This window comes from Maylandia zebra, linkage group LG19, assembly GCF_041146795.1.
Source record: "Maylandia zebra isolate NMK-2024a linkage group LG19, Mzebra_GT3a, whole genome shotgun sequence".
Lineage (NCBI taxonomy): Eukaryota > Metazoa > Chordata > Actinopteri > Cichliformes > Cichlidae > Maylandia > Maylandia zebra.
Genome location: NC_135185.1, coordinates 18,920,063 through 18,946,831, shown reverse-complemented (window position 1 = coordinate 18,946,831; position 26,769 = coordinate 18,920,063). Strand labels below are relative to the sequence as shown.

The following is a 26,769-nucleotide window of genomic DNA, read 5'->3' as shown; positions in this document are numbered from 1 at the left end:
TCAACTTACCGTTTAATGCAAGCCACTGCGCCTTTAATGCGTTCCTCGTGAGCTCACATACTTCAGTCACGTGCCTGTCAAACCACAGCAGCTCGCGCAGCCGTGTTCAAAACAACTAAGGAAGTAACAAGAAGCTACATGGCTAACGAAAACTAATTGCTGTGGTTTATATAGCGTTTGTGGTTAAACATTTTAGGTTAATTGCAGTTGCGCAGTTGTTAACTTACAGTCTTCGCTCAGATTTCAGTTGCAGTGAGAGGGAGCCGATAGTTGCTCACTTCTTAGCTAAAAGGCTAACGATCAGCTGTTGTTTTGGTCAGGGAGGAAGGTGGCTAACAAGCCAAACTGCATTGCATTACCTAATCAGTTCTCCGTATTGGCCATTCCAAGAAAAAGCAAAACTGAACTGTGTTAGTTTATGGCGACATGTAAAGCTGTACCCCCGGACAGATTTATCAGCGATTAGGCGTCCGCCCCGTGTGGGATTGATATATCAGAGGGGTGTGTGAGATTGAATTAGCGTCGCTTCAAGATGCACGACGCATATGAGCCTGTACCTATTCTGGAAAAGCTTCCTCTTCAGATTGACTGCCTTGCAGCCTGGGGTGAGTTGTTGATTTAATTTTGTGACACTGAAATAGTACCCCTGTTTATCGAACTGCAGTCTTGCAAGTTGTCAAGAAATCATGAGTTGTTTCACTACTGAACACAGGTAACATCTCAGACTTATGTGAAAACGTTATGTCTGAAATTAACTGACCGCATCTTTTGTACCGCCTTCCTTACAGAGGACTGGCTGCTTGTAGGAACAAAACCAGGCCATCTCCTTCTGTACCGAATAAAGAAGGATGCAGGTAAGGAGACCGAAGGGGATGTTATCCATTTGGAGGCCGGTTTACCTTTCTGTTGCACACTTCAAATACCAATTTAAGTAATTCTGATGAACACGTTTCTTTTTTTTATCTTAGGAGGCAACCGGTTTGAGGTCACACTGGAAAAATCCAACAAGAACTTCTCAAAGAAGATTCAGCAGGTATCTGACTTTTTAAGTCGCTTAACTGCAAATTTAGAATTTAAAATTGTTCACCTCTGTTTGTTGACCAGCTTATGTGTGTTTATCTCTTTAACTGTGTTTTTTTTTTCTCCAGCTTTATGTTGTCTCACAGTACAAAATTCTTGTCAGTCTCCTGGGTAAGTTTTTCTCAGCAATACATTTTTACAGAGTTAAAATGTCATGTAAAGTAAAAATTGGGGGAACCTTGGGCTTGTAAAGGCTTCAAACTAATATCAGTTCTTCATTAACGTGACAACTAAACAAACCGATTTAAACATCCCCACAGAGAACAACATCCATGTCCATGACCTCCTGACCTTCCAGCAGATCACTGTGGTGTCCAAAGCCAAAGGAGCCACACTCTTTGCATGTGACTTGCAGGTCAGTAATAGACCCCTGTTTTGTGTAACTTAGCATGTGGTAAGAGAGGATAGATAAGACCTATCAGCTGTCAATTATCTCCCAGTGGTGACTTGTGGTATTGCAATAAAAAAAAAAAAAAAGTATTTTCCCTCACAGACTATAATTCTATAACAGAGGTAGACAGGGCTTCCAGCTTCAAACAGGATTAAGTTCTTCTCTTTTTATTATATTTTATAAGTTCTTTTTGTGTGTGATTTCTTAACTATGTGTACAATAGAGCAGCAGTCTCCTAGGGAAATGTAGGGGGCTAAAGCAGGATAAAGACTTAAAGCTAGTCTTGAACTTTTTTTTGGTCTTGCAGTCAAACAAGTTTCTGTTGATGTGAGCTGGTGGTTTCTTTTAGTCGGGTATCCAGTTCTCCTTCTAGTAGTGGTATTGTTTCTGCAGTCATATTCTTGCACACATTGCTTCCCATTACAAATGAAAGCAAAACCAGTTTTCACCTGAACAGTTGTGTACACTGCGAGACATACAGCTGCATGTTTGTGAACCATTTAAGACAAAAGTGAACTAAATTCTAAGTTTGGAGTTATTTGTGGCCGTGGAAATTTGAGTATAATGGCTTACAAGCAAAACCAAATCAAACTGAGCATGCCTAGACCATTCGTCTTACTTCTGACTGTTTTTAGTAGCCTTTCGAATGTGTTTTCACACATCTCACAAACTTTACAGAAGCAAATCGAGGACCTAGGTAATTATAATCCTCTGGATTTCATTGTCCTTCAACAGATGGCATCAATACAGGAAGTAAATCTGAGGTTTACCATGGTGCTGCTTACTAACATGACATTTTCAATTTCTCTTTCAACACTTAACAATAGAAATAAAAAGCAATGTGATTGCTTAGTTCAACTCTGCCTTTGTCATCTGATTTAAGACAACAGTGGGTGTCTTGAAAACAGTAAAGTAACATACATATGGAGGAGTGACATAGGCTACGTTCACACTGCAGGAGAAAGCGCATCAAATCTGACTTTTTTGACCCTATGCGACCCATATCCGATCATGGTATGACAGTGTGAACGGCACAAATCCGATATTTTCAAATCCGATCTGGATCACTTTCGTATGTGGTCCTGAATCCGATACATATCTGATGTTTTAGAAAGCGACTGCTGCTTGAACGGTCATGTCGCATTAAATCCATCTTTTACGTCACTGACACACGACAGACGCCAATCATCAGCGCCCGAGAAGACAACGTGAACGCTTCCTGGCCATCCAGTGTAGATGTCAGTGAAACTGTTGGGAAGACAACGTTGGAGAAACGTGAACATTTTATTTGTACTGTATAAACTGCAGATTCTGACAGAAATCTGCAACTATCCTTTGAAGCACCGCTCCTCTCTTAAACAGCAATAAGGATAATTATTAGGCCATATGTAAATAATAAAATAACTTTATAACTTAAAGCAAAACTGGGAAATGTAAAGTCAGAAACAAGTCTTTATATTAAGGTCCATCAGTCAAACAATACTGTTCGGTCTGGGTCTAAACAGAGAGCGTTGTGTGTGACGTCTTCTTTTGTGCATGCAGGCCGCTTTGAGGGTTCACACTAGAGCGCGTTTGCTGTCACATTTTATTTGTAGTGTGAACAAGCAGACAAAAAAAATCGGATTTGATCAAAAAATCGGAATTGAGAATCAAGACCTACAGTGTGAACGTAGCCAAAAACACAATTTGTATTTAATTGTGCTAAATGTGTAAAAACCCTGAACATTTTCTTAGTTTTTTATACAGTAGCTGCAATATTTTGTCTTGTTTGTTCATCTGTGCTGGACATATATTTTGCCTCACATGTCCTCTCACGAATTGTATATTTCGTCTCCTTTTGTTCTCAGCAAACCAGCTCAGGGGAGGAACAGCTGAGAATGTGTGTTGCAGTGAAAAAGAAACTTCAGCTGTATTACTGGAAGGACAGAGAGTTTCATGAGCTGCAGGTAATTTATACTGGACATGTGACTCATTATAGTGTGATTCAACTTTAACAGAATTTTCCAGCGCTTTGACACATTTAGCCATTTTAATGTTTTCCTTTCGTCTGTCAGGGGGACTTTGCTGCACCAGATATTCCAAAGTCAATGGCTTGGTGTGAAAACTCCATATGTGTTGGTTTCAAGAGAGACTATTACCTCATTCGGGTATGTGTTACAGAAAAGGGGTGCAAGCAGCTTCTTTACTTTTTAACTTACTTGTATGTGCTTATAACTTAAAATGATTCTTCCAGCCATAATGGGTCTTTTTAAGTGTGGAAAAACTCCTTGTCAAAAGAAAAGAAATATCCACAGAAACCTTTCTCATATTTCACATCTTCCCTTTTCATCTCTATGCCCGGTTTGCTGAGTAGAAGTTAAATTAATACCTGAAGGTGATGTTTTTACGCCACTTTCTAGAAGCAGACAGTTATATAATGAGTTCCTGTCTTCTTTTTAATTTCTTGACTTTGTTTATTTTAAGACTTTTTCCTTCATGCTTCTCTCTTTTTGTTTTATCAGCTACATCCAGAAAGTCTGTTAATAATATAGATGTATCTCCCTAATAGTGTTTTATTGTCTTTGTAAAGCACTTTATAACAGTCTCACAGATCATTTTAACACTGCTAGGATATTATTACTTTATTCTGAATCTCACGGACTCATTCAAACTGCATTTGCTGTCAACTAGATGGATGGCCGTGGCTCCATAAAAGAGCTCTTCCCCACTGGGAAACAATTAGAACCTCTGGTTGCTCCACTGGCAGATGGGAAGGTGGCTGTTGGGCAGGATGACCTAACTGTGGTGCTTAATGAAGAGGGAGTGTGCACCCAGAAGTGTGCCCTGAACTGGACAGATATCCCTATAGCAATGGGTAAGAAAAAGACACAACAGCTGATACGCTGTCATTGTATTTTAAGCTTTATGTCTATTGTAATCAATCAGCTTGTGAAAAGAAAAAATATTAAAAAATTGCTGTCATGTATCCAAGCATGTTAAAAGGGAAAGAAGGAGAGGAAAACCCACACACCACCTCAAGCCCAATCCAAGTCTTTATTTATGTATTTCTGACTCATAATGTCTTTGTTAGAGTGTATTTGTTCTTGATATCAATACAAACTGACAGGAAAGTTAAAAGGGCACAAAGCTATCTGCAAACAAGAGCCAAAAATCCTCCCTCAATTCTCTGTGTGGGTTCATCTTTTAGATATTATACAAAGGTGTTTTGCCAAAATGTGTAACCCTGGCAGTTGTTTTACCCAAGTGAAAAACAACTGTGTTCACCTTTTGTTTTTGTTTTTTCCTCTTGGGCACTTTCATTTCACAGATTATATACAATAAAACCTCAAAATCCAGCGATTCACAGAAACTAAACTCATGCATTTCAATAACTGTTGTTTCCTTAAGTTTATGAATTCCTGAGGGAGAGCATCGATTGTTTTCTTCGTGGACATTGTTAATGTTAGCAATCAAATTTATAGAAAACAAACTCTCCGTCCAAAATCCCAGAGCTTCACAGGCAAGAAAGGAAAACGTCAGCAGACCAAATAAAGAAACCACAGCACTAAACAGTTTATTTTCTCGAGGTGACATTTAGCTTTTTTGTTTTGCTCATAAATTCTACAAAACAGTTGCCTTTAAAAATATATATGGAATGAAAGATTATAGTTGGCGCTGGATCAGTTGACCCTGAAGCATCCATTAGTAATGCTGCTCTACACTGAGGCTTGTTCTCTCTCCTCTTTTCACTCCCCAGGTGTTTATATACCACTGCTGCACGTCATTAGATTTTTGTCTTCCCGCTCCTACAGTCTGTGTTTTTTGTCTTGTCCCTATCCTTTTTCTTTTATCTTTCCCCCTCACCCAGCCAGTCCACTCCCTGAGGCTGGTACTGCTGGTAGGAGATTTCTTCCTGTTAAAGGGGAGTTTTTTCTTTCTGCTGTCACTGAGTCCCTGTAGGGTCTTTTTTCTACTTCTCTATGGTCTCTACTTAATGCTGTAAAGTGATTTCAGGTGACTATTGTTGTGATAGGTGCTATATAAATGCATTCTTGTAGAATTCTTTTAGCAAAAGTGTGACCATAATCTGAGAATACTCTTTCCTAGTTGTTACATTTTAGGTAAGTCTTTCAGTTCTTGTCTTAATAATGGAGAGCTTAATTAATGAACTCGGTAATGGCAGCATCTGTGTGAAGTTTTCAGAATGTCCATATATATTTTTTATATAAATGAGCCTGGTAAAGAAGTGTATGATAATAATAATAATAATAATGACAATGATGATAATAATGATGATGATGTAAATAGTAATAGTTTATTCTCTTGTTGCCACAGTGACTGGGCAGGTTTGTTCAGCAGTTTAGAGATCAGTCAGACCTGTTGTCTAAACACTGCCATTGTTCTTATCCAGCTGCTGTCTGTCTGTCTTCTCTTGTCCCCATTCTTCCCTTCCTCCCTCGCTGTCTGAGCTGTGATGCTGTTTTCCACTTGTCAGAACACAAAACTCAGTCTTAGATCAGCTTTTTTTATCCTGTGACTAAGACACCGTAGGTCTGAGGAACTTTGTGACAGAAGAGATGCAGATAAGCTTGTGCACTGTTTTGAAGGGCCTTTTTTTTCTGTGCTCACTGGCGCGTGGAAAGAAACATTATGAAGGGGAAATGAAGCCTCCAAGCAGTGGTTTCATGCAGTTTGCAATTTCCTCATTTTGAATTAGTCATGATAGTGGCGTTGGCAAGCAGCAATAGAGGCTGAGGTATGGTCAGTTTAGAATATTTCTAACAGAGTGTCCTAACTGCTCAACCAGAAGAGGAGGCCTGGGCTTTTTGCTGTGAGTGTCTTTCATCCCATATCCAACCACAGGCTTGACTTGATTGCAGTCTGGTTAGATTCCTTCCTGTATAGCCCCGAGGACCAGAAATCTCATCACAAATGTGGCCCCCTGCTTTCAGTATAGATATATTATAGATCTTGTGTGAAGGTCTTTTCACCTTTTATCAGATATTCCCTCTATATGCCTTTAAACATCATGGTAGCTACTGCTTTCTTATTATGAGTTTACAGGTGTCGCCAGACACGATTTGGTCATACTACAAGCAAAATGCTATAAATAATGCTATCTTGCCAAAGATTGGTAACATTTTGGTTGATCTGAATATTTATTTATGTTATTTTTTTTAATGTTCCCAGAGCACCAGCCTCCCTACATCATAGCAGTTCTTCCTCGGTATGTGGAGATACGGACCTTTGAGCCAAGGCTGCTGGTGCAGAGCGTGGAGCTGCAGAGACCACGCTTCATCACCTCAGCAGGGTGAGGCAGGCTGACCTCTGAAGTTTACTTTTGCGTGGAAGTCTGATCATTTATATCACGATCTGTTGCATTGTCACACCTTGGATTTATGTTTTTTGCAGTGTAAAAATCTGGAGAATGGAGTGGAAACACTGAGTTGTATCTTTCCATGCAATCATACACTAGCTAATTGCTATGTTGTGTTTTAACCTTTCAAGTGTAGTGTCATCCACGCTTTTAAGCCTGACAGTTCTTCTATTATGATGTATTTTATTTGGGTATACTAAACAACAAAGTCAACAAAATGTTTCATTATAAGGCAAAAGATCTTCTTGTGAAGAGGCTCTTTCTGGAAACAAAATATTTACTGGTGCAGTATTGTGTAAAAGACTGCAGTGGTATTTGGGCACTTTTGGTAGGTTTGATCATGAATGCTTGCCTTTCCTGATGCTTTCACACTGGCTGCCTTGTATAACATCATTTAACTAACATCCTCGCTTTCATCGGTTCTCCTGGTTTCCATTTCCCATGATAATGATGCCGATAATGGTGGTCCATCCTTTGAAAGAAAAACACTTTTGCTTCAGGCTTTTGTCTCTAATCTTGTTTTCTCCTCTTATCTTATCTTTTACAGGCCAAATATCGTGTATGTTGCCAGCAACCACTTTGTGTGGCGCCTGGTGCCCGTGTCAATAGCCACTCAGATCCGGCAGCTTCTACAGGACAAACAGTTTGAGCTTGCTCTTCAGCTGGCGGTGAGCAGCAAAACCACTCACATTACTATTAAAGCCCATTATTACATTCCTGAGGATTCAATTTGTGCTTTAGCTCGAAGCATGGGACATTAAAATCACTTATCTTGATTAGGAGCAGCAAGCCGAAACAGTAAGAATGCTTTCAACTTTGGAGTTTATGGTTACCTTATTTAGCAATCTGGCTATCCAGAGACTTATCTGGGACTTTTTACTGTAGCGTGATGAATTCGTTGACTTTCTTTTTTTTTCCTGCCAGAAGATGAAGGATGACTCGGATGGTGATAAGAAGCAGCAGATACATCACATCCAGAATTTATATGCCTTCAATCTGTTTTGCCAGAAGAGATTTGATGACTCGATGCAGGTGTTTGCCAAACTCGGCACAGGTAGGACTTCTGCCAATCCGCAGGGACACCTTTCCTTTTGTTTTCTGACAAACAGCTCAGCAATATGCGCCTATAGCTGAGACGTCTTGAAAATATTTTGTCCACTCGGATGAAGGCATCTGAATTTTCCCAGTATATTCTTTTTTGCTCCTGTTGCTTACTGTGCATATTGATGGAAGAATTTTATACACATGATCACTGCATGTTATTACTTCACTTGTGCCTGTATAAGAGTTTATTATCGTGTGATTCTTGCTCTAATGGGCTTTTAATTTCAGTTTTCAAAACATTGTGTTATAAACATATTACTCAAAATATAGTTTCCTTTAATCAATCTAGAAGAAGGTAAAAGTTTTAACTATTATCCTCCTTTGCTCGGCAGATCCCACACACGTGATTGGACTTTATCCAGACTTGCTCCCAGGTGATTACCGGAAACAACTGCACTACCCCAACCCTCTGCCTACTCTGTCTGGGGCAGAGCTGGAAAAGGCGCATCTCGCTCTTATTGATTACCTCACGCAGGTAGGTGTGTGTTTGTGTGTCAGAGAAAAGTGGAAAATTTCATAGAAGTTCGATAAGATTTTTGCTTTAAGGAGGTTTGGTCACTTTTTCTTTTAAGCAAACCCTGGTTTTTATTTTTTTCTGTCCTCAAAGAAACGGAGCCACCTTGTGAAACAGCTGAATGACTCTGACCCTTCTACGACGTCTCCTCTCATGGAGGGCACGCCTACCATCAAGAGCCGCAAAAAACTCCTGCAGATCATCGATACCACCTTGCTGAAATGTTACCTTCACGTAAGACATAATTAAGACTTTTAAGATAACCCTCTCGAGCAGTTTAGATTTCACATAAATTAAAGCCTGCGCACACAAAGCAGGGGACCCTGGGCCCTGACGCCTCAGACTGTAGTTTAAGTTTAAAGAACAGCTTGCTATTGTCAGCAAGCCTACTCCGAATGTTTATACTTTGCGATACAAGTTATATCAGCTCTGACAAACTTGGCAGCTTTCATCCATTTACAGTAAAAGGAAGTGATCTCAAAAGTAAAATTTGTAACTGGTTTAGTCAGATAAGCAGACAAAACTCTTCAACAAGTGACAGGTGTATCATCTTCTTTATTAAGATGTTTTAAAAATGTAAACGTGAATGAAATTAATCAACAATTTTCCAGACACTCACTTATGTTTCACCATATAAACAACAGCAAATAGACTATAAACATATGTTGTAAAGATGATGCATTAGACATGACCAGGGCTATGTAATGTCACAAAATGATGCAAACAAATACAGGCGTTCTTTCACAAGCACAATATAGCACATCTGATGGAATACAACACAGGCAAAGCATAATAAAAAATAAAGTCCTCTATAAGAAATCACAAACATGCTTACAGTCCCAAAACTCATCATTGAATTCTTTTGAATATCAGCAACATAAAATACTCGGTGCTTTCCAGAAACTGACAAAGAATGATGGCTCTACTATGAATGACAATGACTGTGAGTGCATGTGATTCACTTTCTGTTTCTCACTTGTAGAAACTGGCAGCAACATTAGGCAACTTGATATGTAGCCATAGGGGTGTGTGTTAAACAGTTGATGGGCAGGTTTAAAGCAACTTAAGACAAACTGGATCACAGTTCAAAGCAGTGTTAGTTTGACTGTCATTGAGGCGTGACAGCAGCAGCACTGTGGGTCCGGTGTTGACTGAGTGAAGTAGGTACCTGGGAAACCAAACAAAACTTTGAATTTATTATGCAAACTTAGTTTCAGTCCTCATCTATGGAGAAATGGTAACTTGTGTTGGAATGTGGGATAAGATGTATTTAAGCAAGTTTCTCTGCTTACTGCTTGGGCTTTGCATTAGCAGCTTAACTGTCTGAATTTGCCTTAAAGTCCTCTGCAGCTAGTTTAATATGAGTGCGTGTTTGGGATGCCGGGAATACGTGCCAGATTGCTTAAATAATAAATAGCAACAGAAACGGTGATCTGCTTTTTATCCTCACCTCATCCAGACAAACGTGGCCCTTGTGTCCCCCCTCCTTCGTCTGGAGAACAATCATTGCCACATCGAGGAGAGCGAGTATGTCCTGAAGAAGGCTCACAAGTACAGCGAGCTCATTATTCTCTATGAAAAGAAGGGCCTGCACCAGAAAGGTAATTGTCAAGACTTTTAAATCCTAAAATCTCATAAATTTTCCATGTTAGAGGGGTATTGTATTATTAGGGTACTTGTTTGTCATCTTCTTCTCATAATGATAAATGAGATTGCTGTATTCATTATTGATGTAAGGTAAAATATTTAAAACAGTCTTACAAACAGAATATAAAGCATGGATCCTTTCAAGTGTATTTGCAGGGAAAAGTTTCTTTGGAATAACAGCTTGAATTCCATTTGATTAAGTGTGATTTAGATCGTAATAATTCAAGTGAAATGGATAAGATTTATACACCTTCAGCTGTGTTTGACTCCTCTGGAAAACTGGCAGGTATCACGCTGTTGGGTTCAAGTGAGAGTCAAGTCATTTCTCTCTCAAGCTTGTCGACTTGTTGGTTGACTTTCTCTTTTTAAAACTGGGAATAAGAGAGGATGGGTTTTGAGTTTTTTTCCCCCCCTTATTTTGCATATTTTTATAATCAAGAAACAAAGCTTGAACAATGGCTTGTTGTACACCAAACCTTAACTGTTTGCCTTTAGCTGGTTGAAGTCCATCTTTGAGAGAATTCAAATTACTGTCAGTGTTTAATACATGCAAGTTAATTTTCTTTTTGTCTCTTTTGACATGATGCGTATGCACTTGTTTAAAATATAAGTGACACTGTGAAATATCTTTTGAATTGATGAGCTGCAGAGAACAGATATGTCAATCAGCTGAATAATGACTGCCATCACAGTTACAGTGATTTGTCAGTGTGGTTTATCTCTTGCAGACCTCAACTGAATGCATAATAATAAAATGCATTGAGACATCTGTTTCCAGCTTTGGATGTTGTATTTGGAGTTCGCTATATAAGTGGCAGCTCATTTGATCACAGATCTGCTCTGCTTTTGTCAGCGGTCTTGTCATTACCTCCCAAACACAAAAGCCGTTGTGAGCGTAACCATTTCAGTATGTTTAAGTTATAAGCTCGTAGATGTATTCTGGTGTGGTTGCACAGATTATCTCAGAGGAGGTTTCCTGCATGAGGTCGACTGGTCATCCTTGTGAATCAGAGCTGCCTTAACGCTCTTTGTTTCTGCTGGTACTCTGTGGCTGTTCTCGCAGAGAGCGCATCTGGTTTTAATTGGCCTGCTGCAGTTTGGGCTTGTGATGTCATGCTGCTCAAGTCTGCCTCTCTCTGCGTCTGCCAATTCAAACCAGCTGTTCCAAAACACAGATTAACACTTTGCATATGCCTCGACCAATTTCTGTTGGTGGAGGACTTATGTAATGCAGAGCAGAGCAGACCACATCTTGCTACTTTCACTCAGGCAGACGTCACTTTTGTTCTAGTTCCTCTGTTATTCATCTCTTGTTACTTTTTCTCAAGCCTGTTTACACTCTCGCAGCTCTGCAGGTGCTGCTCGACCAATCCACCAAGGCCAACTCTCCACTTAAGGGCCATGAGCGAACAGTGCAGTACCTCCAAAGATTGGGTAAGGATCAACAGCTGGCTCAAGCCTGTTAAATTTGTTGATGGGATTTTGGAAAATTCCCAGAGAAAACATTCATGTTGATTGATTATGGATGTTGGATATAACTGATCTGCAGTGATTTGCATGTCTGAGATTAATTACATGGGAGCGTTTAAAAAAAATTCTATTTTTTCTTATTTCCTTTGTTTCGCTATGAAACTTTACATCTATATACCGTTTGCTTACTGGGTGGTCAACAGCTAAAATTGCTGTAGTACTTTTTGAATTCCTATGAGGTGAATAAGGTAATGACTAGAATGAGTCTTTATAATGAAATGATTAAAATTCTTTCAGTAGTCTGTGTTTCAACTGTGCTTTAAGAATTTCATTTTGCGTTTGATTGTGTTTTTGTTTATTGTAAATGTTATTTTAAACTCAACAACAACCCTCTGAAGCTGTGGACTCTTCCAGCTTCACTGGGACAGTTTCATTTGCTTCAATTAGCTGTGTTTAATTATTGGCAATTTTTTTTTTTTTAAGTCCAAAACAGTTTTATTTAGTTATTATTATTATTATTATTATTAGTAGTAGTAGTAGTATTATTAGTATTATTATTATTATTATTAGTAGTAGTAGTAGTAGTAGTATTATTATTTTCCGTTTGCAACAAAATTCTAAATGCAGGACACAACAGTAAAACTCATTTGTTGTTTTGTGCAGTATTGAACTTGTTCAGTTGTATAAATGTATTCATGTTATTGCATTGGAGTCCAGTCAAACAATATGTTAATTTTCTTATAATTAATTATTCCCTGAGGTCGGAAATGTTTACAGGCTGATTAAAACCTAATGATTTGAGTTGTAAGTTAAGCCCACTTAGCCATCATAACACCTCTGTGCACACAGGAGCAGAGAATCTGGGTATAATCTTTGAGTTTTCTCCCTGGGTGCTGAAGACGTTTCCTGAAGATGGCCTGAAGGTAGGTACAACATTTACATCCATTGCCACGACTTCCTTTTTATTACCCAATGGAGTAAAAACCTGTCTTCCTGCTCAGATCTTTACAGAAGACCTGACAGAAGTGGAGTCGTTGCCTAGAGACAAGGTGCTGCAGTTTCTAAAGGATGGTTTTAAGGAGCTCGCCATCCCATATTTAGAGCACATCATTTACGTGTGGGAAGAGCAGGGTCCCGAGTTTCACAATGTGCTAATCCAGCTCTACCTGGGCAGGGTTCAAGTCCTCATGAAGGAGTACCTCAAGTTGCTGCCTAAAGGTATGAGCAAGAATAAACCTGAGTACACTGAGTGTCTGGGAATGAAAAAGTTTTACAGTTAGCCTTTTTTTCCCTGTTAGACTATGAAAATAAGTTACGTTGTTGGGCACATATCACATTGATAAATTATTAGTTAACATACACAATAACCTCCTTTTGCTGTAGAGAAATGTGGAGGAGTGTAATTGTAGCATCAGCGTAGCAGGGTGATGGAGCTTTGAAGGCTTTCTAGCAAACCTGGCCTTTTTGAAGTTGAGTTTACTTTTAAAAGACTTTATTTTTTAATTGTATTTTAGAATTTTTATTTGATTTCATTACCGCACTGCATATGGATTCACTCTGGCTCTTCTTGCAGAGAGTATTCTCTCACCGCTGTTGCAAATAAAGTCTGTGTCAGAACTGATTATCAGGTCCATCCATCTCTTACTCTTGAAACACCTTTTAATGCACCTCCCAGCAGGAATGCTCGTTAATGTGCACTCTGTTTAAAAACAAGAACCAAACCCCCATAAAACTTAAAAACAGCTAATGAAATAAGAAAAACCCGATCCTTGGGCCAGCTATTGCTGCATTTCACGATAAACTGGAATGCAAGCACACGCAGCCCTCAATATTAAAGAGTTTCTCTAGGCTTATTGTGATCGTTGGGTACAAGGCTGGGAATATGTGTGGTTAAATATATTTTTACTTTGGGCATATGATAAATCATCTTGATATTTACCTTTTCTGAAATGTAATAATTAAGTTATTTATTTATTTTATTAATATAGTTATAATTTGTCAAAGAACAGTAAGACAAACCCTCATATTACTACTTCTACATCACAAGTGATCTAAAAACCCCCAAAATGGCAAAAACCACTGTAGACAAATATGAAGAGCAACACCCATTCTTTAAAACGGAAATAGCTTTTTTCCACAGACTCACCCATTATCTGAACATCTCTGTAATAAAATGCTCTGTTATTGTAGGCGCTTCAGCTGTTCCTGCAGGGAAAGAGAATGGTGAACTGGGAGAGTTCAGGAACAAGCTGTTGACTTTCCTGGATATTTCTACATGCTATGAACCTGCCAGACTCATCAGTGACTTCCCCTTTGATGGTAGGATGTTGCTTACACTGAGATGACAGGTTTTATCTACTGTTTGCTTGGGAAATACAAATAAAGACGTGAGTTGCCATGTCATAATCCTTGACTTTTGTTTCCATGTTGAAGGCTTGCTGGAGGAACGGGCTCTGCTTCTGGGTCGTATGGGTAAACATGAGCAAGCGCTCTTCATCTATGTACACATCTTGAAAGACACCCACATGGCTGAAGAGTGAGTATTCCTGCACAACTGAAAAGTAACACCAATCAACAGCTAATATGACTGATGTTAAACTGTCAAAGTATTTCCTGACTCAGTCACGAACTTGGGTCATTTCCTGAAGTCATATTTACATGCATTTTGGATTCCATAGTGTAATTCAGTTTTGTTTATATAATCTCAACAATAGTCACTGTGAGGCACTTTGCATCACAAGGTAAAGACCCCACAATAAGACAGAGAAACCCCAATAATCAAATAACCCCCTGTGAGCAAGCACTTGGGGACAGTGGGAAGTAAAAACTCACTTTTAACAGGAAGAAACCTCTGGCAGAACCAGGTTCGGGAAGGGGCGGGCATCTGCCACCACAAAGAACAAAAGGGCATACTGTGGAAGAGTCAGATTATTAATAACTAATGATTACATGAAAAGTGGTGTCTAACCACATAGTGAGTGAAAAAGAAACCCTCACTGATCCAGCCCCAACTATATGCTTTATCATATAGTTGGGGCCCTGACTATGAGTAGTGGTTTGCATATTTGGCCCACCAAGTGAAGGGTTCTGGCCTGATCCCGAGAGGAGGCACAAAGCCCTTCGGGGTTGCATGAGAAAGGGCATTCGGTGTTTAAAAACTTGCCAAATCAAATATGCGCTGCTGCCTGAAGGGTGACGCCTTGTGAATAAGGGAGCAGCTGAAAGTAACTCTATATTTAACAGCATTTTCTGCAAGGCAGAGCCAGTGTAATTACCTGCAGTGCTGTGTTTGTCCAATCAGTCAACATCATAGCATTAAAATGAGCAATTTTATATCATCATGTATTTGCTAATGTTTTTCTGTGTGTTCTTTGCAGATACTGTCACGGACATTACAACAGTTCAGTGGAAGGAAATAAAGATGTAAGTAGTTTTTAGTGTAATTCTAGGTTGTTGGGGGGTTTTTTTTGGGGGGGGGGGGTTACCTCTTTTGAGTTTGTGTCCTCCTGGAATTTATTAAAGTTTATTTTTTTATGACCACATTTTTCAGTTTGTATGCTTTGCTGCCTTCTGATAAGCACATTTGTGTTCACAGAACATGCTATACAACTATAATGAATTATTTATGCTACAAGGAGCATTGCCAGCTTTACAAAAAAAAATGTTAAAAATTTTCTTCCTCACTTAACTAGAAATGACAGCTGACATGACAGCATGTTGTTGGCCTGTTTGTCTGCCTGTCCTGTTCTCTTGAATGCCTCTTTAAATTTATGTATGTTTGGCAGAAATGTTCACTTGGACTCGAGGATTAGGTGCCTTAAGCGTTAGTAGTCAAACCTCATGAGACAGGTTTTTGGCCATAACTTAAGGTGCTAGTTTGTCAATTAAGCACATTAATAACAGCTGTATTTCTGCTCTGTAGGTTTATCTTTCTCTGCTGCGAATGTACCTGTCACCTCCTGACGTCCACTGCCTGGGGCCAATTAAGATGGAGCTATCTGAGCCTCAGGCCAACCTCCAGGCAGCCCTGCAGGTCCTGGAGCTGCACCACAGCAAGCTCAACACCACCAAGGTACACAGTGATTGCATCAGCAGGGTATTTCTCACCAGAGTGACTCACTGCTGCCTAGTCTCTGGTAGCGATTCTGTTATTTCTTTGTATAGTATGGAATGTTTAACAGCATCAAGTCAGATCAGGCTCTGTTAGTGTCTAGTGAGGCCAGTTAGAGTATACTGACGGTAATTGACTTTGAATTTTATGAGTCCCCTGACATAAAATAACTCCACTTTGCATAAACCCTCAAACATCTCACTCAATCAATTAAAGTATTTTCTAACTCAATCCAGGACAGAGTCGGCCTGTTTAGACTGGATTAAAATTAGGTTAAAAAAAACAGCTTTAACAGTGACACGCACTCAGTGACTTACACAAAATTAATAATCTGACATTTATAAAAAAAAGAAAGAAAGCAGCCACTGAACAGAATGCAGATTCTTTAAAGATTTAGTTTGTTTATAGCACAAAATGAAAGCCGCTCGCACTGCTGGGGGTAATCGAGCTGCTGTCTTTTGACAGAAGGATTCAGCAAAGCAGAAAAACATGTCCAACAGAGTGCTGGTCTCCCCTGAGAGGCATCTGTGGTGAAGTTTCTAAAACTTACTTTGTGTAACTTGTTAAAAGACCTGCACCCAAAACCAAAATAGCAAGAAGTTAATTAAATAAAAGATGTTACACTGAAAAGTGGCTCGTAACCCATTTTGCTTGTCAAAATATCATTTCACAATCCCCCACTCACTCCCTCCAAATGCTGTGAAGAAAATATCTCTTGAAGACTACTTTATAAAGTCGTTTTTAACACCGCCGTAGTCGCCGTGTCAACTGATTTGGTTCATAAACTCTCATCCAGCCAAATTTTCATTGGTTTGACTGTTGATGGTGTAGAAGAGTGCTACATCAATAGCTGTATTCTTGAGTTAATCTGTTTTTTTTGTTTTTTGTTTTTTGGCCAGAGGGGGGAAAAAGATTACCTGTTAAAGTTTCCACACCTTTAAATTCACCCACCATAATTGATTATGTCAAATTGGGTGACACAGTTAAGGTCATTATTGTTAAAAATAAAACTAAGGGTAATTTAGGTTTAGGTAACTGAAATGAAGGTATTAGAACATCAAAAATGTAAACTGAATACTAAAAACTTAACAAAAAAAATAAATATATAGAGGGGATATCTTCACTTAGTCTTTGTCACCCTGGTCTAATCTTAATTCTGAAGACATATAAGCTGGTGTGGGTAATGTATTCATCTTACATGTGAAAGATCCTTTTTTTCAGTCCTAGGAGACACTAATCCAGCATCGGGGGTTCACAAGCTAGTGTACTCATAGTTCCAGTTCCAAGCCTAGATAAATGCATCAGAAAGGGCATGAAGTGTAAAATCTGTGTCAAGTCAAACATGGATCCATCCGCTGTGGTGAGCGCCCATGGGAAATAAAGGAGCAGCCGAGAGTACCTACTTTGTGTTGCAATACCTTTCATAAAACCTCTCAAATCTTGCCAAAAAATATCTTACATCACTATGAAGATGATACTATAGATATTTGAGTTGCGGTTCTTCTCATAGGGGTAACCGTAGGGGTAGAACATACTTCCAAAGATTTTATGCTGGATACCCTTGAGCATCCGTGCAACCTTTTCTGTTTAACCAGACCTACAAGTGCACTGACTTGTGACTGCCCATGCCTGGGTTACTGGTAAGCTCTATTATAGTTATTTCTGCTGTGAATAGCAATTTTTTTTTTTTTTTTTTTTTTTTAAAGATTTGTACTTTATTAAGACTAATAGTGGTTTGATATGACTTCAGTCAAACCATTTTTTTTGACTGCAGCTCTAGTTTTTGTTTTTTCTGAACAATCCAGCTAACAGTTACACAAAAAACTCTTAATGTCTTAGCATTAAGGAGAGGAGGCGTGGCTTTTCAGAGACCTCTTTGTCTCTGTTAAAGTTTAAACACATAAATCAAGAATGTTTGTCTGTTCTGGGTTATGTTCTTGTTGTAAAATGCGCTCCAACAGCCTCTGTTCTGTCTGTGACTTAATGAACATGTGACTCTTTGAGAAAGGCACTGCTGATTTCAGATCACAGATATGTTAAATTATCAGACCAGAGCTCTTCATCCCATCTTTCTGTGCTGCACACCCTCATCGGCTTTACTGGCACCCTGCTTTCATTTCCCATGGATCTGCCTTGCCGTGACAAGATGACAGAAAACTTTATGCAAAACATCTGATGTGTGTGTGTGTGTGTGGGGGGGGGGGGGGTTTGTTTTTTCTATTTGTTTTTTTAATGGAACTTTTTCATTTCTTCACTCGCATGCTTGCTATTTAAAATAGGTTTCATTGTGCTCCAACAAAATGAAAATGAACAGTTTTAGTGAATAAGAAATCAGCAAGATAAGTCTACTCAATGAATGAATGGTTCTATAGATACGGCCTTGGCGATGTGGCTCTTCCAGGAAATATTAACGGTGGCACGAAGCATGCAGTTTTGGTTTTGATCCAATTTCTTGCTCAGCAGTTTTTTTTCAAGGGCAACTGTAGAGACTCACTGAGCAGGATCACATCAACACACGACTTAAACACTTTAAGTCTGGCTAACCTTTACTCAGAGCCTTCCACATCTTGGCAAGATGCTCCCGCATTTGATGGTAGATCTGTCCTTGGTGAGTAGAATAAAGCAGTCAGCCGGTGCATTGATATTAGTTTGAGATTTCAAGATGGACACTGGTTCCCTGGGCAGCACTTTTGACTTCATGTAGGAAATCATGTGTATCTTCAATCTTGGCTTCAGGAAAGCAGATGTCAATTGCAAAATTGAGGTCCAGAAGAATCACAGCCAGTTTCTAGGAGCTTGGTCTTCCCCTCAGTGAGACATCAGTGCAGTTGACCACCTTACGATGCACAAGGCAGAAAGATCTATAGAAACACTTTAAACACAAAAAATGTAAGTGCTAGTAGCATCATTGAAGGGTAATTGATTAGCGTAAAGACTTTTAAAATGTGCATATTATTTAAGGTTATTGCACAGTCTGTTATTGCACGTCTCTGTTTAATAAAAAAATACAGTTTAATCTAAATCCAGCTCTGTTTTTCAGAAGAAAATGCTCGCTCTGTGCTCTATGGCAGCTGTTTGGGTTTAACGAGGTAATTTGTACTAATTTTATTACATTATATGAAGCAGGAGGACAGAAAAAAAACTAGAGCTTGATTGTGTTTAGTTTTTCTAAACGGTCACGTAAAAGCACGCAGGAGATGTAATTTAGTTGTTGTGAAGGAGGGTAAGATGCAGTTAGAAGTTTGGAGGATATCATGTAACACAAAGTGGGACAGCAAATTAGTTTTTCCCAGACAAGTGATTTGATTTGCCGTTATGACTTTGAAATGATGAACAAGTATGTAATAAAAAGTCTAATGGATTTGAAAATGACAATTACACGTCACTATCATTGCTGCTTTTGAAAGTTGTTGCCCCACAACATGAAAATTACCAGCACTGCTGTTTATAAAAAAATATACTTTTAAAGTCTGTGTTTGCCATTTAGTAATCCACAGAGGTCCCTTATGCCTTTGAAACCTTTTTAAATAGCAAGGTGTGGTCAGTAGTGTTTACCAAGCTGGTGTTTTGTTTTTCTTTTCTTTACTCAGGCCATCAATTTGCTCCCAGCAAACACTCAGATCCGTGAGATCCGGGTTTTCCTGGAGAGCGTCCTGGAGGAGAAGGCTCAGATGAAGCGCTGCAACCAGGTGCTGAAAAGTCTGCTGCAAGCCGAATTCCTGAGGGTGAGTCCTGGAGAGCGGGTTCACATAATGACTTCTGAATTTTAATGCTTGATATATGCTAGCAAGGAATTTAGGCCTCTGCCCTCTTCCTTAAAAGATTTTTTACTTTAGGCTGACATCTGAAAAAGAGTCCAGACATGTTCAACAACGCCTGAGCGAAGCAGAGGTGTGCATGTCTGAGAGTTTTTCGGTCCTCATGTTGAAGGATAGACAGCTGATGTTTTAGAGGGGTACAGTTTCACTTGGGAGAAAATATTTTAAATATGAAATTTATTAGCGCTGTTAGGAGAAACATATGTTTGTTTTCCTTCAATGGCTTATTAAGAATTATTAAGAAATAAAGAAGTTACCGGTACACCACCAGGCCAGTGACACAAACAGGAATGTTCAGTGAGCTTACTTCACCTGAAATGAAGTAGCCACTGCTCAGAGGAAGCCCCCCCTTCTACCCCCACTAAAACTGAAAGTTAATATTTTGACCTGGTACAGTGCTCCTGCATGCCCCATCTTTAATTAGATTGTTTTCCTACTTTTTTTGTTCCCAGATCTCTCAGAATATTTAGAAATTAGTTAAAGAATTTTTTAAATAAATTGTAATATCAATAACACGGTGGGCAGTCAAAGTTTGCAACAGTTAATGGCTAAAAAGGACATTTTTCTAACTTCTCAAATGTGTTTTCCAGTTTGATTTTCAACAGTAGTTTTGCTTGATTAGCAGACCCAAACAGCTTGTTTCCACATTAAACTTAACAAATTAATTTAAAACCATATCTGTGCGCTTTCTCTCAGTGGCAGGGCAGATGGTCGCATTAGCAGTGAAACAATGCCTGCTACAAAAGATGAGCTTAAAGGGTCACAGCTGAGATCAGTTTGCAAGCTAATTAGCTTCACATTAAACAGCTTGCACACATATGTCCAGATGTCAATTTGATGCCCTTAAATGCTGGCCTGGTTCAACCGTTCAATATTGCTGTAGTAATGGAAACTGTGGGCAGTGAGTGCAAATGCAATGCAACATATTTGTTTACTTTTCCTAATGTGTATATTTCTTTAAGACATTTTTGTCTCTTTGCGATACAAAAAAGTACTAGGATGATTGCGTGAGTAATTAAACTGATATCTCAAATGAACAGCATAAATCGGTGCTACATATATATTTTTTAATATTTACATTTCATATGCTCATCTGTCATCTCCAGAGCTATTTGAGAATTAATCATGAGGTCCACATCTGACGGGTTGAGCTGAAGTGGTCTCCAATCCAGAGTGTTAAATAAACAGGAGCTGTAGAGACACTGGCAGAAATCGACACTTCAAATCATGTCCACAATTTGATTTCTTGTGCGTTTTTTCTTCAAAGCAGGAGAGTCCACACTCCTCCATCCGTCACGCTATATATTTGTGCTGAATGGTGAAATGGTAGACGACAGAGTGTTCGAGATGGAGGTTTTGTACCTTTATAATCGAGTGACTGTGCTGGAGAAAGACGATTTAATGTCCGTGTTCCTGTCATTTGATTTCAGGTGCAAGAGGAGCGGATTTTCCACCAGCAGGTTAAATGCGTTATTACAGAAGAGAAGATCTGCAGAGTCTGCAAGAAGAAAATAGGAAATAGGTAGGACTGTCCTGTTCAGATTTAGCATGCTGTTGTTTTATATTTACTTGGTTTTCAAATTTTATCTTTATTTCATTGATTTTGGGTTTTCTTCTCCATTCTTTTGCTGAAAATTTGAGTATATGACAAATATTTGAATCTTAAAACTGAAAAGTGGGATGATTTGTTTGCTCTATAGACACATTAACTCTCACTAATGTGGGGTTATGCACGTTTATTAATTTAGTTGTATTTTCTTATGAGACAAGCTGCTGTTAATACCACATACACATAGTTTACTCCTTCAGCTTTCATTTAATGCTTGTTTATGTGCTTGTAACAATCAGTAGGAAAGCGTTCACACATCTGTTTATTTTCTCTTTCAGTGCATTTGCCAGGTATCCCAATGGCGTGGTGGTGCATTACTTCTGCTGCAAAGACCGCAACATTTGCCCCGCTGAACAGTAACATCTCCACAGTAGAAATAATAAATTGCCCTCCTTTCTTCGACTCCTTGGACATCTGTGAACTAGAAATACACGTGGTAGTTGGAAGCGCTTAGAATGGGACGCTTTTGTCCAAAGCACGTCAGAGGATTTTGCTTGCAGATTCTTTTTAACCTGAGTTGACCTCCCGTTGTCATGCTAAAACCACAGAGCAGGACGGGAGCCGAAGTCGACTTTCTCTCTCTGTGCATGAAGTAGCAGTAGGAATGCCCAGGGTCGTTCAACAGGCGGGGAGAGAGAGGGAGTGAGGTAGACGTTGACATTTGAAAAGCATGTGTCGCTGTAACGCTAGAAGGGATTCACGGCTCTACGGTACACATTCCCTCTGAGGAAAACGGACACTATTGACAACTGTAACAACAGACGTTGTGCATGCACTCACCAGGAGATGATTACAAGCCTGGTTTACACAGTCTCCCTTCCCTCCTGTTGCACTGCATCGGCCTCAAACACTGCTTCATATGCCATATAGACTCTGCAGGAGTACTGGTGAATGCCTTCTGCGACTCTGAAGATTGTCTCTCATGACTTGTCATTGCAAGTGATGGTACTTACTAAAACAGCTTTACTGCACATTTGTGGTTTTTGTGTTTTATTTAATCATTTGTTGCAGCTAACATATTTTCCTCGTTTGTTTTTTACAGTTTAAATATTATCGCTCTAAATTCACTCTCCACTGTTTTAATGTCTCGTTTGTCGTTGTTGTCTTCTTTGTCGTGGAATAATTTTTTTTTTATTTAAACTTTGCAATGCTTGAGGAGCACTCGCTCGGTTTCTCCCCTGGTTTGCTTCACCTATGAGCCACCGCATTGAAGCCACCTGCCTTATACGGTCTAGGCCTCCCTCGTGCCGCTGTGACCCATCAGGGCGTGATTGCAGTGCGTCCTGTGGGTTACAGGGCGCAGCCCCCATGGATCTTCCTGCTCAATCTGACTTGGATCTTTGGGAATTTGGGAACTAGGTCTATGCCATGTGCTTTTCCAAAGTTGTTTTTTTTCCTGAAGAGGGAAACTGTTTCTGTCAGGGTGTGCCGTTGCCATGGAAGATGGTCAATAACATGTGATGTGTAGCTTTGATGTTGTGGTTTATTTAGTTGGTTCAGTGACATAAATGTCTCTCCAACTATGTTAATAATAATTTTTTTCTAAAGAAACTTTACAAAACAGTGTTTGTTTGGTTTTTTTTTTCCTTTGTCATACATGAAATGTAATATATTTGGGTTTATTAAAGGCTTTCTTTGCTGCTTTGAAGACTAATGGAATAACTGATGTAAATATTATTGATTTATGCCCTTTGCTGTGACCATGAGTCTCAGCTTAGCCACTGTAACTTTTTCTTTTACGTATAAGGCTGTTGCCTGGTTTGCTCTGAGACAGATTAAAAGTGTTGTAACCTTGTCCTGTTTGTTCATGTTAACTCGGATCTTTGCTTTTTCATTGCAATAGTATGTTCAAATGACAAATTACTGTTCACCTGGGAGGTATTTAACGAAAGCAATGCTCCCCCAGGTTATTATGAATAAAGTTAAAGCAATGAATGTATGTTTTGTTTTGGGATTTTTTATTTTATTTTTTTTTTCTTGGTCAGTGTTGTCAGTGACACTGTTGTTTGGGTATCTGGATGACTGGAAGAAAATAGATCTTTCTTGTAATTTGTAGCATTTTCTACATCCCTTCCTTGAAATATCTCCTCTTCTTCTGCTTTTAGAGGTTTGCACACATTCTCTGCTAAGACTGTTTCACATTTTTGTTTTTTAAGTATTGTTTTGTGGAAATTATTGTTACCACTGAGTGTATACTGTATAAAGACTAAGAGGGTAGATGACATATTTCTCATTGAGTTATTTGTTTCTGAAGAGCAGCCCAGCAGGTCGGTGCAGTCTCTCTGTTTGGCTATAATCGGTAATAAACATGCATTTCCACTCATGTTTGTGCCTGTGTGACAGCAACGCTCAACACCTACACTGCACATATTCATTATGCAGGTGATGAATCTTTTTAGTGCTTGGATTTAGTAGGAAGCCAAAACAGTATTGTCACTGTGGAAAATGTCATCAGACTCTTAAGTATAAATTATGTGTAGATGTGTGGGCTACAGCTACCGATAACTTACCAGCAAAAATGGGTTTATGATTGAATTTTTTTACTTTTTATGTTCAACATCTACATTTTTACTCTGCATATTCAGAATTCTTGTGGCTAACACCACTGCTGAATAAATTGATTTGCCAGGCAGATTATTAGCTACAGCTGTTCAAATGTTTATTTGTTTTTAAACGCAAATCAGTCAGCAGTCAGGTGGCAACTCAGTGCATTTAGACATCCATTGCTGATAAGGATAACCTGCTGAAATTCAAACTTTAATTGGCGGTTATTGTCAGACAAGCTGGTTTAAATATTTTAGAAACTTCCTGTCTAATGGGATTTTTCCACACAGTCACTTTTAGGGTTCACAGAGAATGGCCTGAAAAATATTCAGTGAACTGCAGTTTTCTGAGTGAAAATCAGAGGTCAGAGGAGACTGCTTTGAGATTAAAGGAAGGCAACAGTAACTCAAATATCCACTTGTTACAACCAAGGTGTGCAGAAGAGCATCTCTGAATCTACAATGTGAATAAACCAGATTGGCTACGGCACCGGAAGACCATACCAGGTCCTACACTTGTCACCTATGAACAGGAAATTGAAGTTGCCATCCTCATGGATTCACCAAAACGGACAATACAGGGTTGAATAAACTACTTGTCAGTTTCTGCTGAAGTATTCAGATGGTTGTCAGAATCTGGCATAAACAACATGACTGAACAACAAAACCAGCAGCCTGAACATGTTCAGGCTGCTGGTTTTGGAATAGCATGTATGCTGTATGTTTTTGGCACACTTGGGGCTTCTTAGTGCCAACTAAGCGTTGTCCGTCTATGTGGCCACAGTGTAGGCTGACGGCTGCTTCCAGCAGGATAACGCACCATGTCACACAGTTCAAATCATCTCAAACTGGTTTCTTGAACATGACAACGAGTACACAGTATACAAATTGCCTCCACAGTCACCACATCTCAATCCAAGAGAGCAGCTTCAGGAAATAATGATGTTCTGGAGCAACTGTGTGTTATTTTTTTTAAGCAAAATTCAGATTTTTCTTAAAATATTTGACTATTCAATTTGTTAACTGAGTAGCAGTTTTAATTGTTCACCTTTACTTTTTTTTATTCTGACATTTCCATTAGTTATAAACCAATTTAAGAAAAATCTTCTGTCAGAAATATAGATATACAGGTAACATGCAGACTGGATAATGAGCTCATCAGTTATTAGTTGTTGTTGTTTAATTTACAGCACTTCCTCTTCCCGCTTTCACAAATAAAGAAAAGTAGCTCCTCTCCCTATCTGTTTGCGAACAGTCAGCCATCCACATCTCATCTGGAAGTCCTTTCCCAGATAAGCCCATTATCCTCAGAGCCGGGGCACCGGAGAATACTCACACTGTAACTTGTCCTGCTAATGGGCTTCCTAAACTGAGCCAAGCCAGCTGGAGTAACAGAATCACAACAGCCCAACTGCTCAGCAACGCCGTAAGTCTCACACACTAACAGTGAAGTCTGCCAACTGCTTTCTACATCGGGCCCTTGGATGGATCCTGATGACTTCCTCGTCTGGGCAGGGAGACAGGATCCAGCTTGAGAACAGGGCCCAAACCAGCAGAATATGTTTGGCTGATAGAATTTCCCAGAGGAACCCACCCGAGGGATTAATAAAGTTCTATCTTATCTTATCTTAGAAGCATCACTGGAGCATATGGAGAGCTCCGACATCATAGTACGCAGGTCCCCAGCGACTTTGAAAACAGCAGTGTCTGTGAGGCTGAGAGAAGCACTGAATAATTCAGTAATCTCCAAAATGTAGCTCTGTCTTTTTTTTAAAGTGTGTCTTCTGCATCCAGCAGCACCGTATTGTCCCGTTGGCCCCTAATAATCTACTGTAAAAATGAAGAGTGCTTATAACACCAGCGCTGGGATGGTGTCATGTCTTGGAATGCTGCAGCAGCGTGGGAATGGAAAAGATGTTCCAGTTGGAAGCTGTGTGCCCAGTTTAAACCAGTCCACATCTGCTTTACTTTCTTCACAGCTGGCACAGAAAAAATACCTCCTTGGTTTTTTTGGAAGACTTGAACGTGTAGATATGACGAGTGATTTTAGGACCGTGGTGCACAGGCTTGTCTCAGATTTAAATATGTCAGTAACTTAATTGCTATTAAATTTTGCACAGGTGTTTTTATCCCCCCCCCCATGGATAAACCCAACATGTTTTGACGCTGGCTTTCGTGTTTTAACTACCATTTGGTAGAGACATTTCTTTTTCAGACAAGACCTTTTTTTGTGATTCCCAGCTTTAAAAAGTTTTAAGCTTGTAATAAAATTCCACATCGGCTGTTGGATTAATTAACATTTTCAGCCTCTGTCATCTACCATGGCTATTTCTTCGGTGAATCCCAAATGCACCCACCTTGCAGACAAAATACTGACACTTACATTTTGGTGGTTGTAGAAGTGCTCTGCTGGCTCAAAGCACCATAGACTGGCTGCTAAACTACAGCAGGAGTTGAGCGATGTACGATATGATGATATGATTGTTAGCTTTATCGTGTTTCAAATATGTGTTTAGTTGGGGTGTAGCTCACATAACCTTTAAGTAATACAGTCTAACAACGTGTGCACATCAGGTCAGTGTACTTTCCTGCTCACAAGTCTCCGTATCCTGGAGCTCCACCCGTTTGATGTGACTTGCATTAAAGTAACACAAATGATGCTTTGTTCCATCAGACGTCACTGCTTGGAAAGTAGCTGCATCTGCTCTCATCGAATGGCTGATTAAGAAAACTGTTGTAAGGATAGTTGGTACGGTAGCAGAGGGACTCCATCATAAGGAAAGAAACTCTGAGTTGGGTGCTTTAGGGTTTTGGATTTGATTTGCTGGGATATACAGGGAGTGCAGAATTATTAGGCAAGTTGTATTTTTGAGGAATAATTTTATTATTGAACAACAACCATGTTCTCAATGAACCCAAAAAACTCATTAATATCAAAGCTGAATGTTTTTGGAAGTAGTTTTTAGTTTGTTTTTAGTTTTAGCTATTTTAGGGGGATATCTGTGTGTGCAGGTGACTATTACTGTGCACAATTATTAGGCAACTTAACAAAAAACAAATATATAGCCATTTCAATTATTTATTTTTACCAGTGAAACCAATATAACATCTCCACATTCACAAATA

The 26,769-nt window shown here is 39.3% G+C and overlaps 1 protein-coding gene and 1 long non-coding RNA gene across 3 annotated transcripts; both read left to right on the top strand.

Moving 5' to 3' along the window:
• The first annotated feature begins 39 nt into the window (after positions 1-39).
• On the top strand, positions 40-23,423 carry vps39 (VPS39 subunit of HOPS complex). 2 transcript variants are annotated; one of them, XM_004540008.4, is made up of 24 exons: positions 40-605; positions 789-854; positions 969-1,033; positions 1,149-1,191; positions 1,341-1,435; positions 3,319-3,417; positions 3,526-3,618; positions 4,142-4,325; positions 6,641-6,761; positions 7,375-7,495; positions 7,755-7,881; positions 8,264-8,406; positions 8,539-8,679; positions 9,905-10,046; positions 11,440-11,526; positions 12,412-12,485; positions 12,564-12,780; positions 13,753-13,881; positions 13,996-14,098; positions 14,940-14,985; positions 15,485-15,634; positions 19,264-19,398; positions 20,922-21,013; positions 21,379-23,423. In XM_004540008.4, the coding sequence occupies exons 1-24, from the start codon at positions 533-535 to the stop codon at positions 21,458-21,460; spliced, it is 2,628 nt and encodes an 875-aa protein (XP_004540065.2). In that variant the 5' UTR covers positions 40-532; the 3' UTR covers positions 21,461-23,423. The 2 variants fall into 2 exon arrangements, with proteins under 2 accessions (XP_004540065.2, XP_004540064.2); XM_004540007.4 differs by having other exon boundaries at positions 7,752-7,881.
• Positions 19,408-20,913, top strand: LOC143413912 (uncharacterized). The gene is made up of 3 exons (XR_013094478.1): positions 19,408-20,392; positions 20,484-20,498; positions 20,598-20,913. It is a non-coding gene; the product is annotated as an uncharacterized LOC143413912 (long non-coding RNA).
• Positions 23,424-26,769: the final 3,346 nt, after the last annotated feature.

Excerpts from the sequence above, each read along its gene's own strand:
- vps39 (XM_004540007.4), top strand. The coding sequence starts at position 533 with ATGCACGACGCATATGAGCCTGTACCTATTCTGGAAAAGCTTCCTCTT. Across the intron at positions 8,407-8,538 it reads TTATTGATTACCTCACGCAG|AAACGGAGCCACCTTGTGAA; the intron begins GTAGGTGTGTGT and ends CTGTCCTCAAAG. Across the intron at positions 19,399-20,921 it reads TGCAAGCCGAATTCCTGAGG|GTGCAAGAGGAGCGGATTTT; the intron begins GTGAGTCCTGGA and ends ATTTGATTTCAG.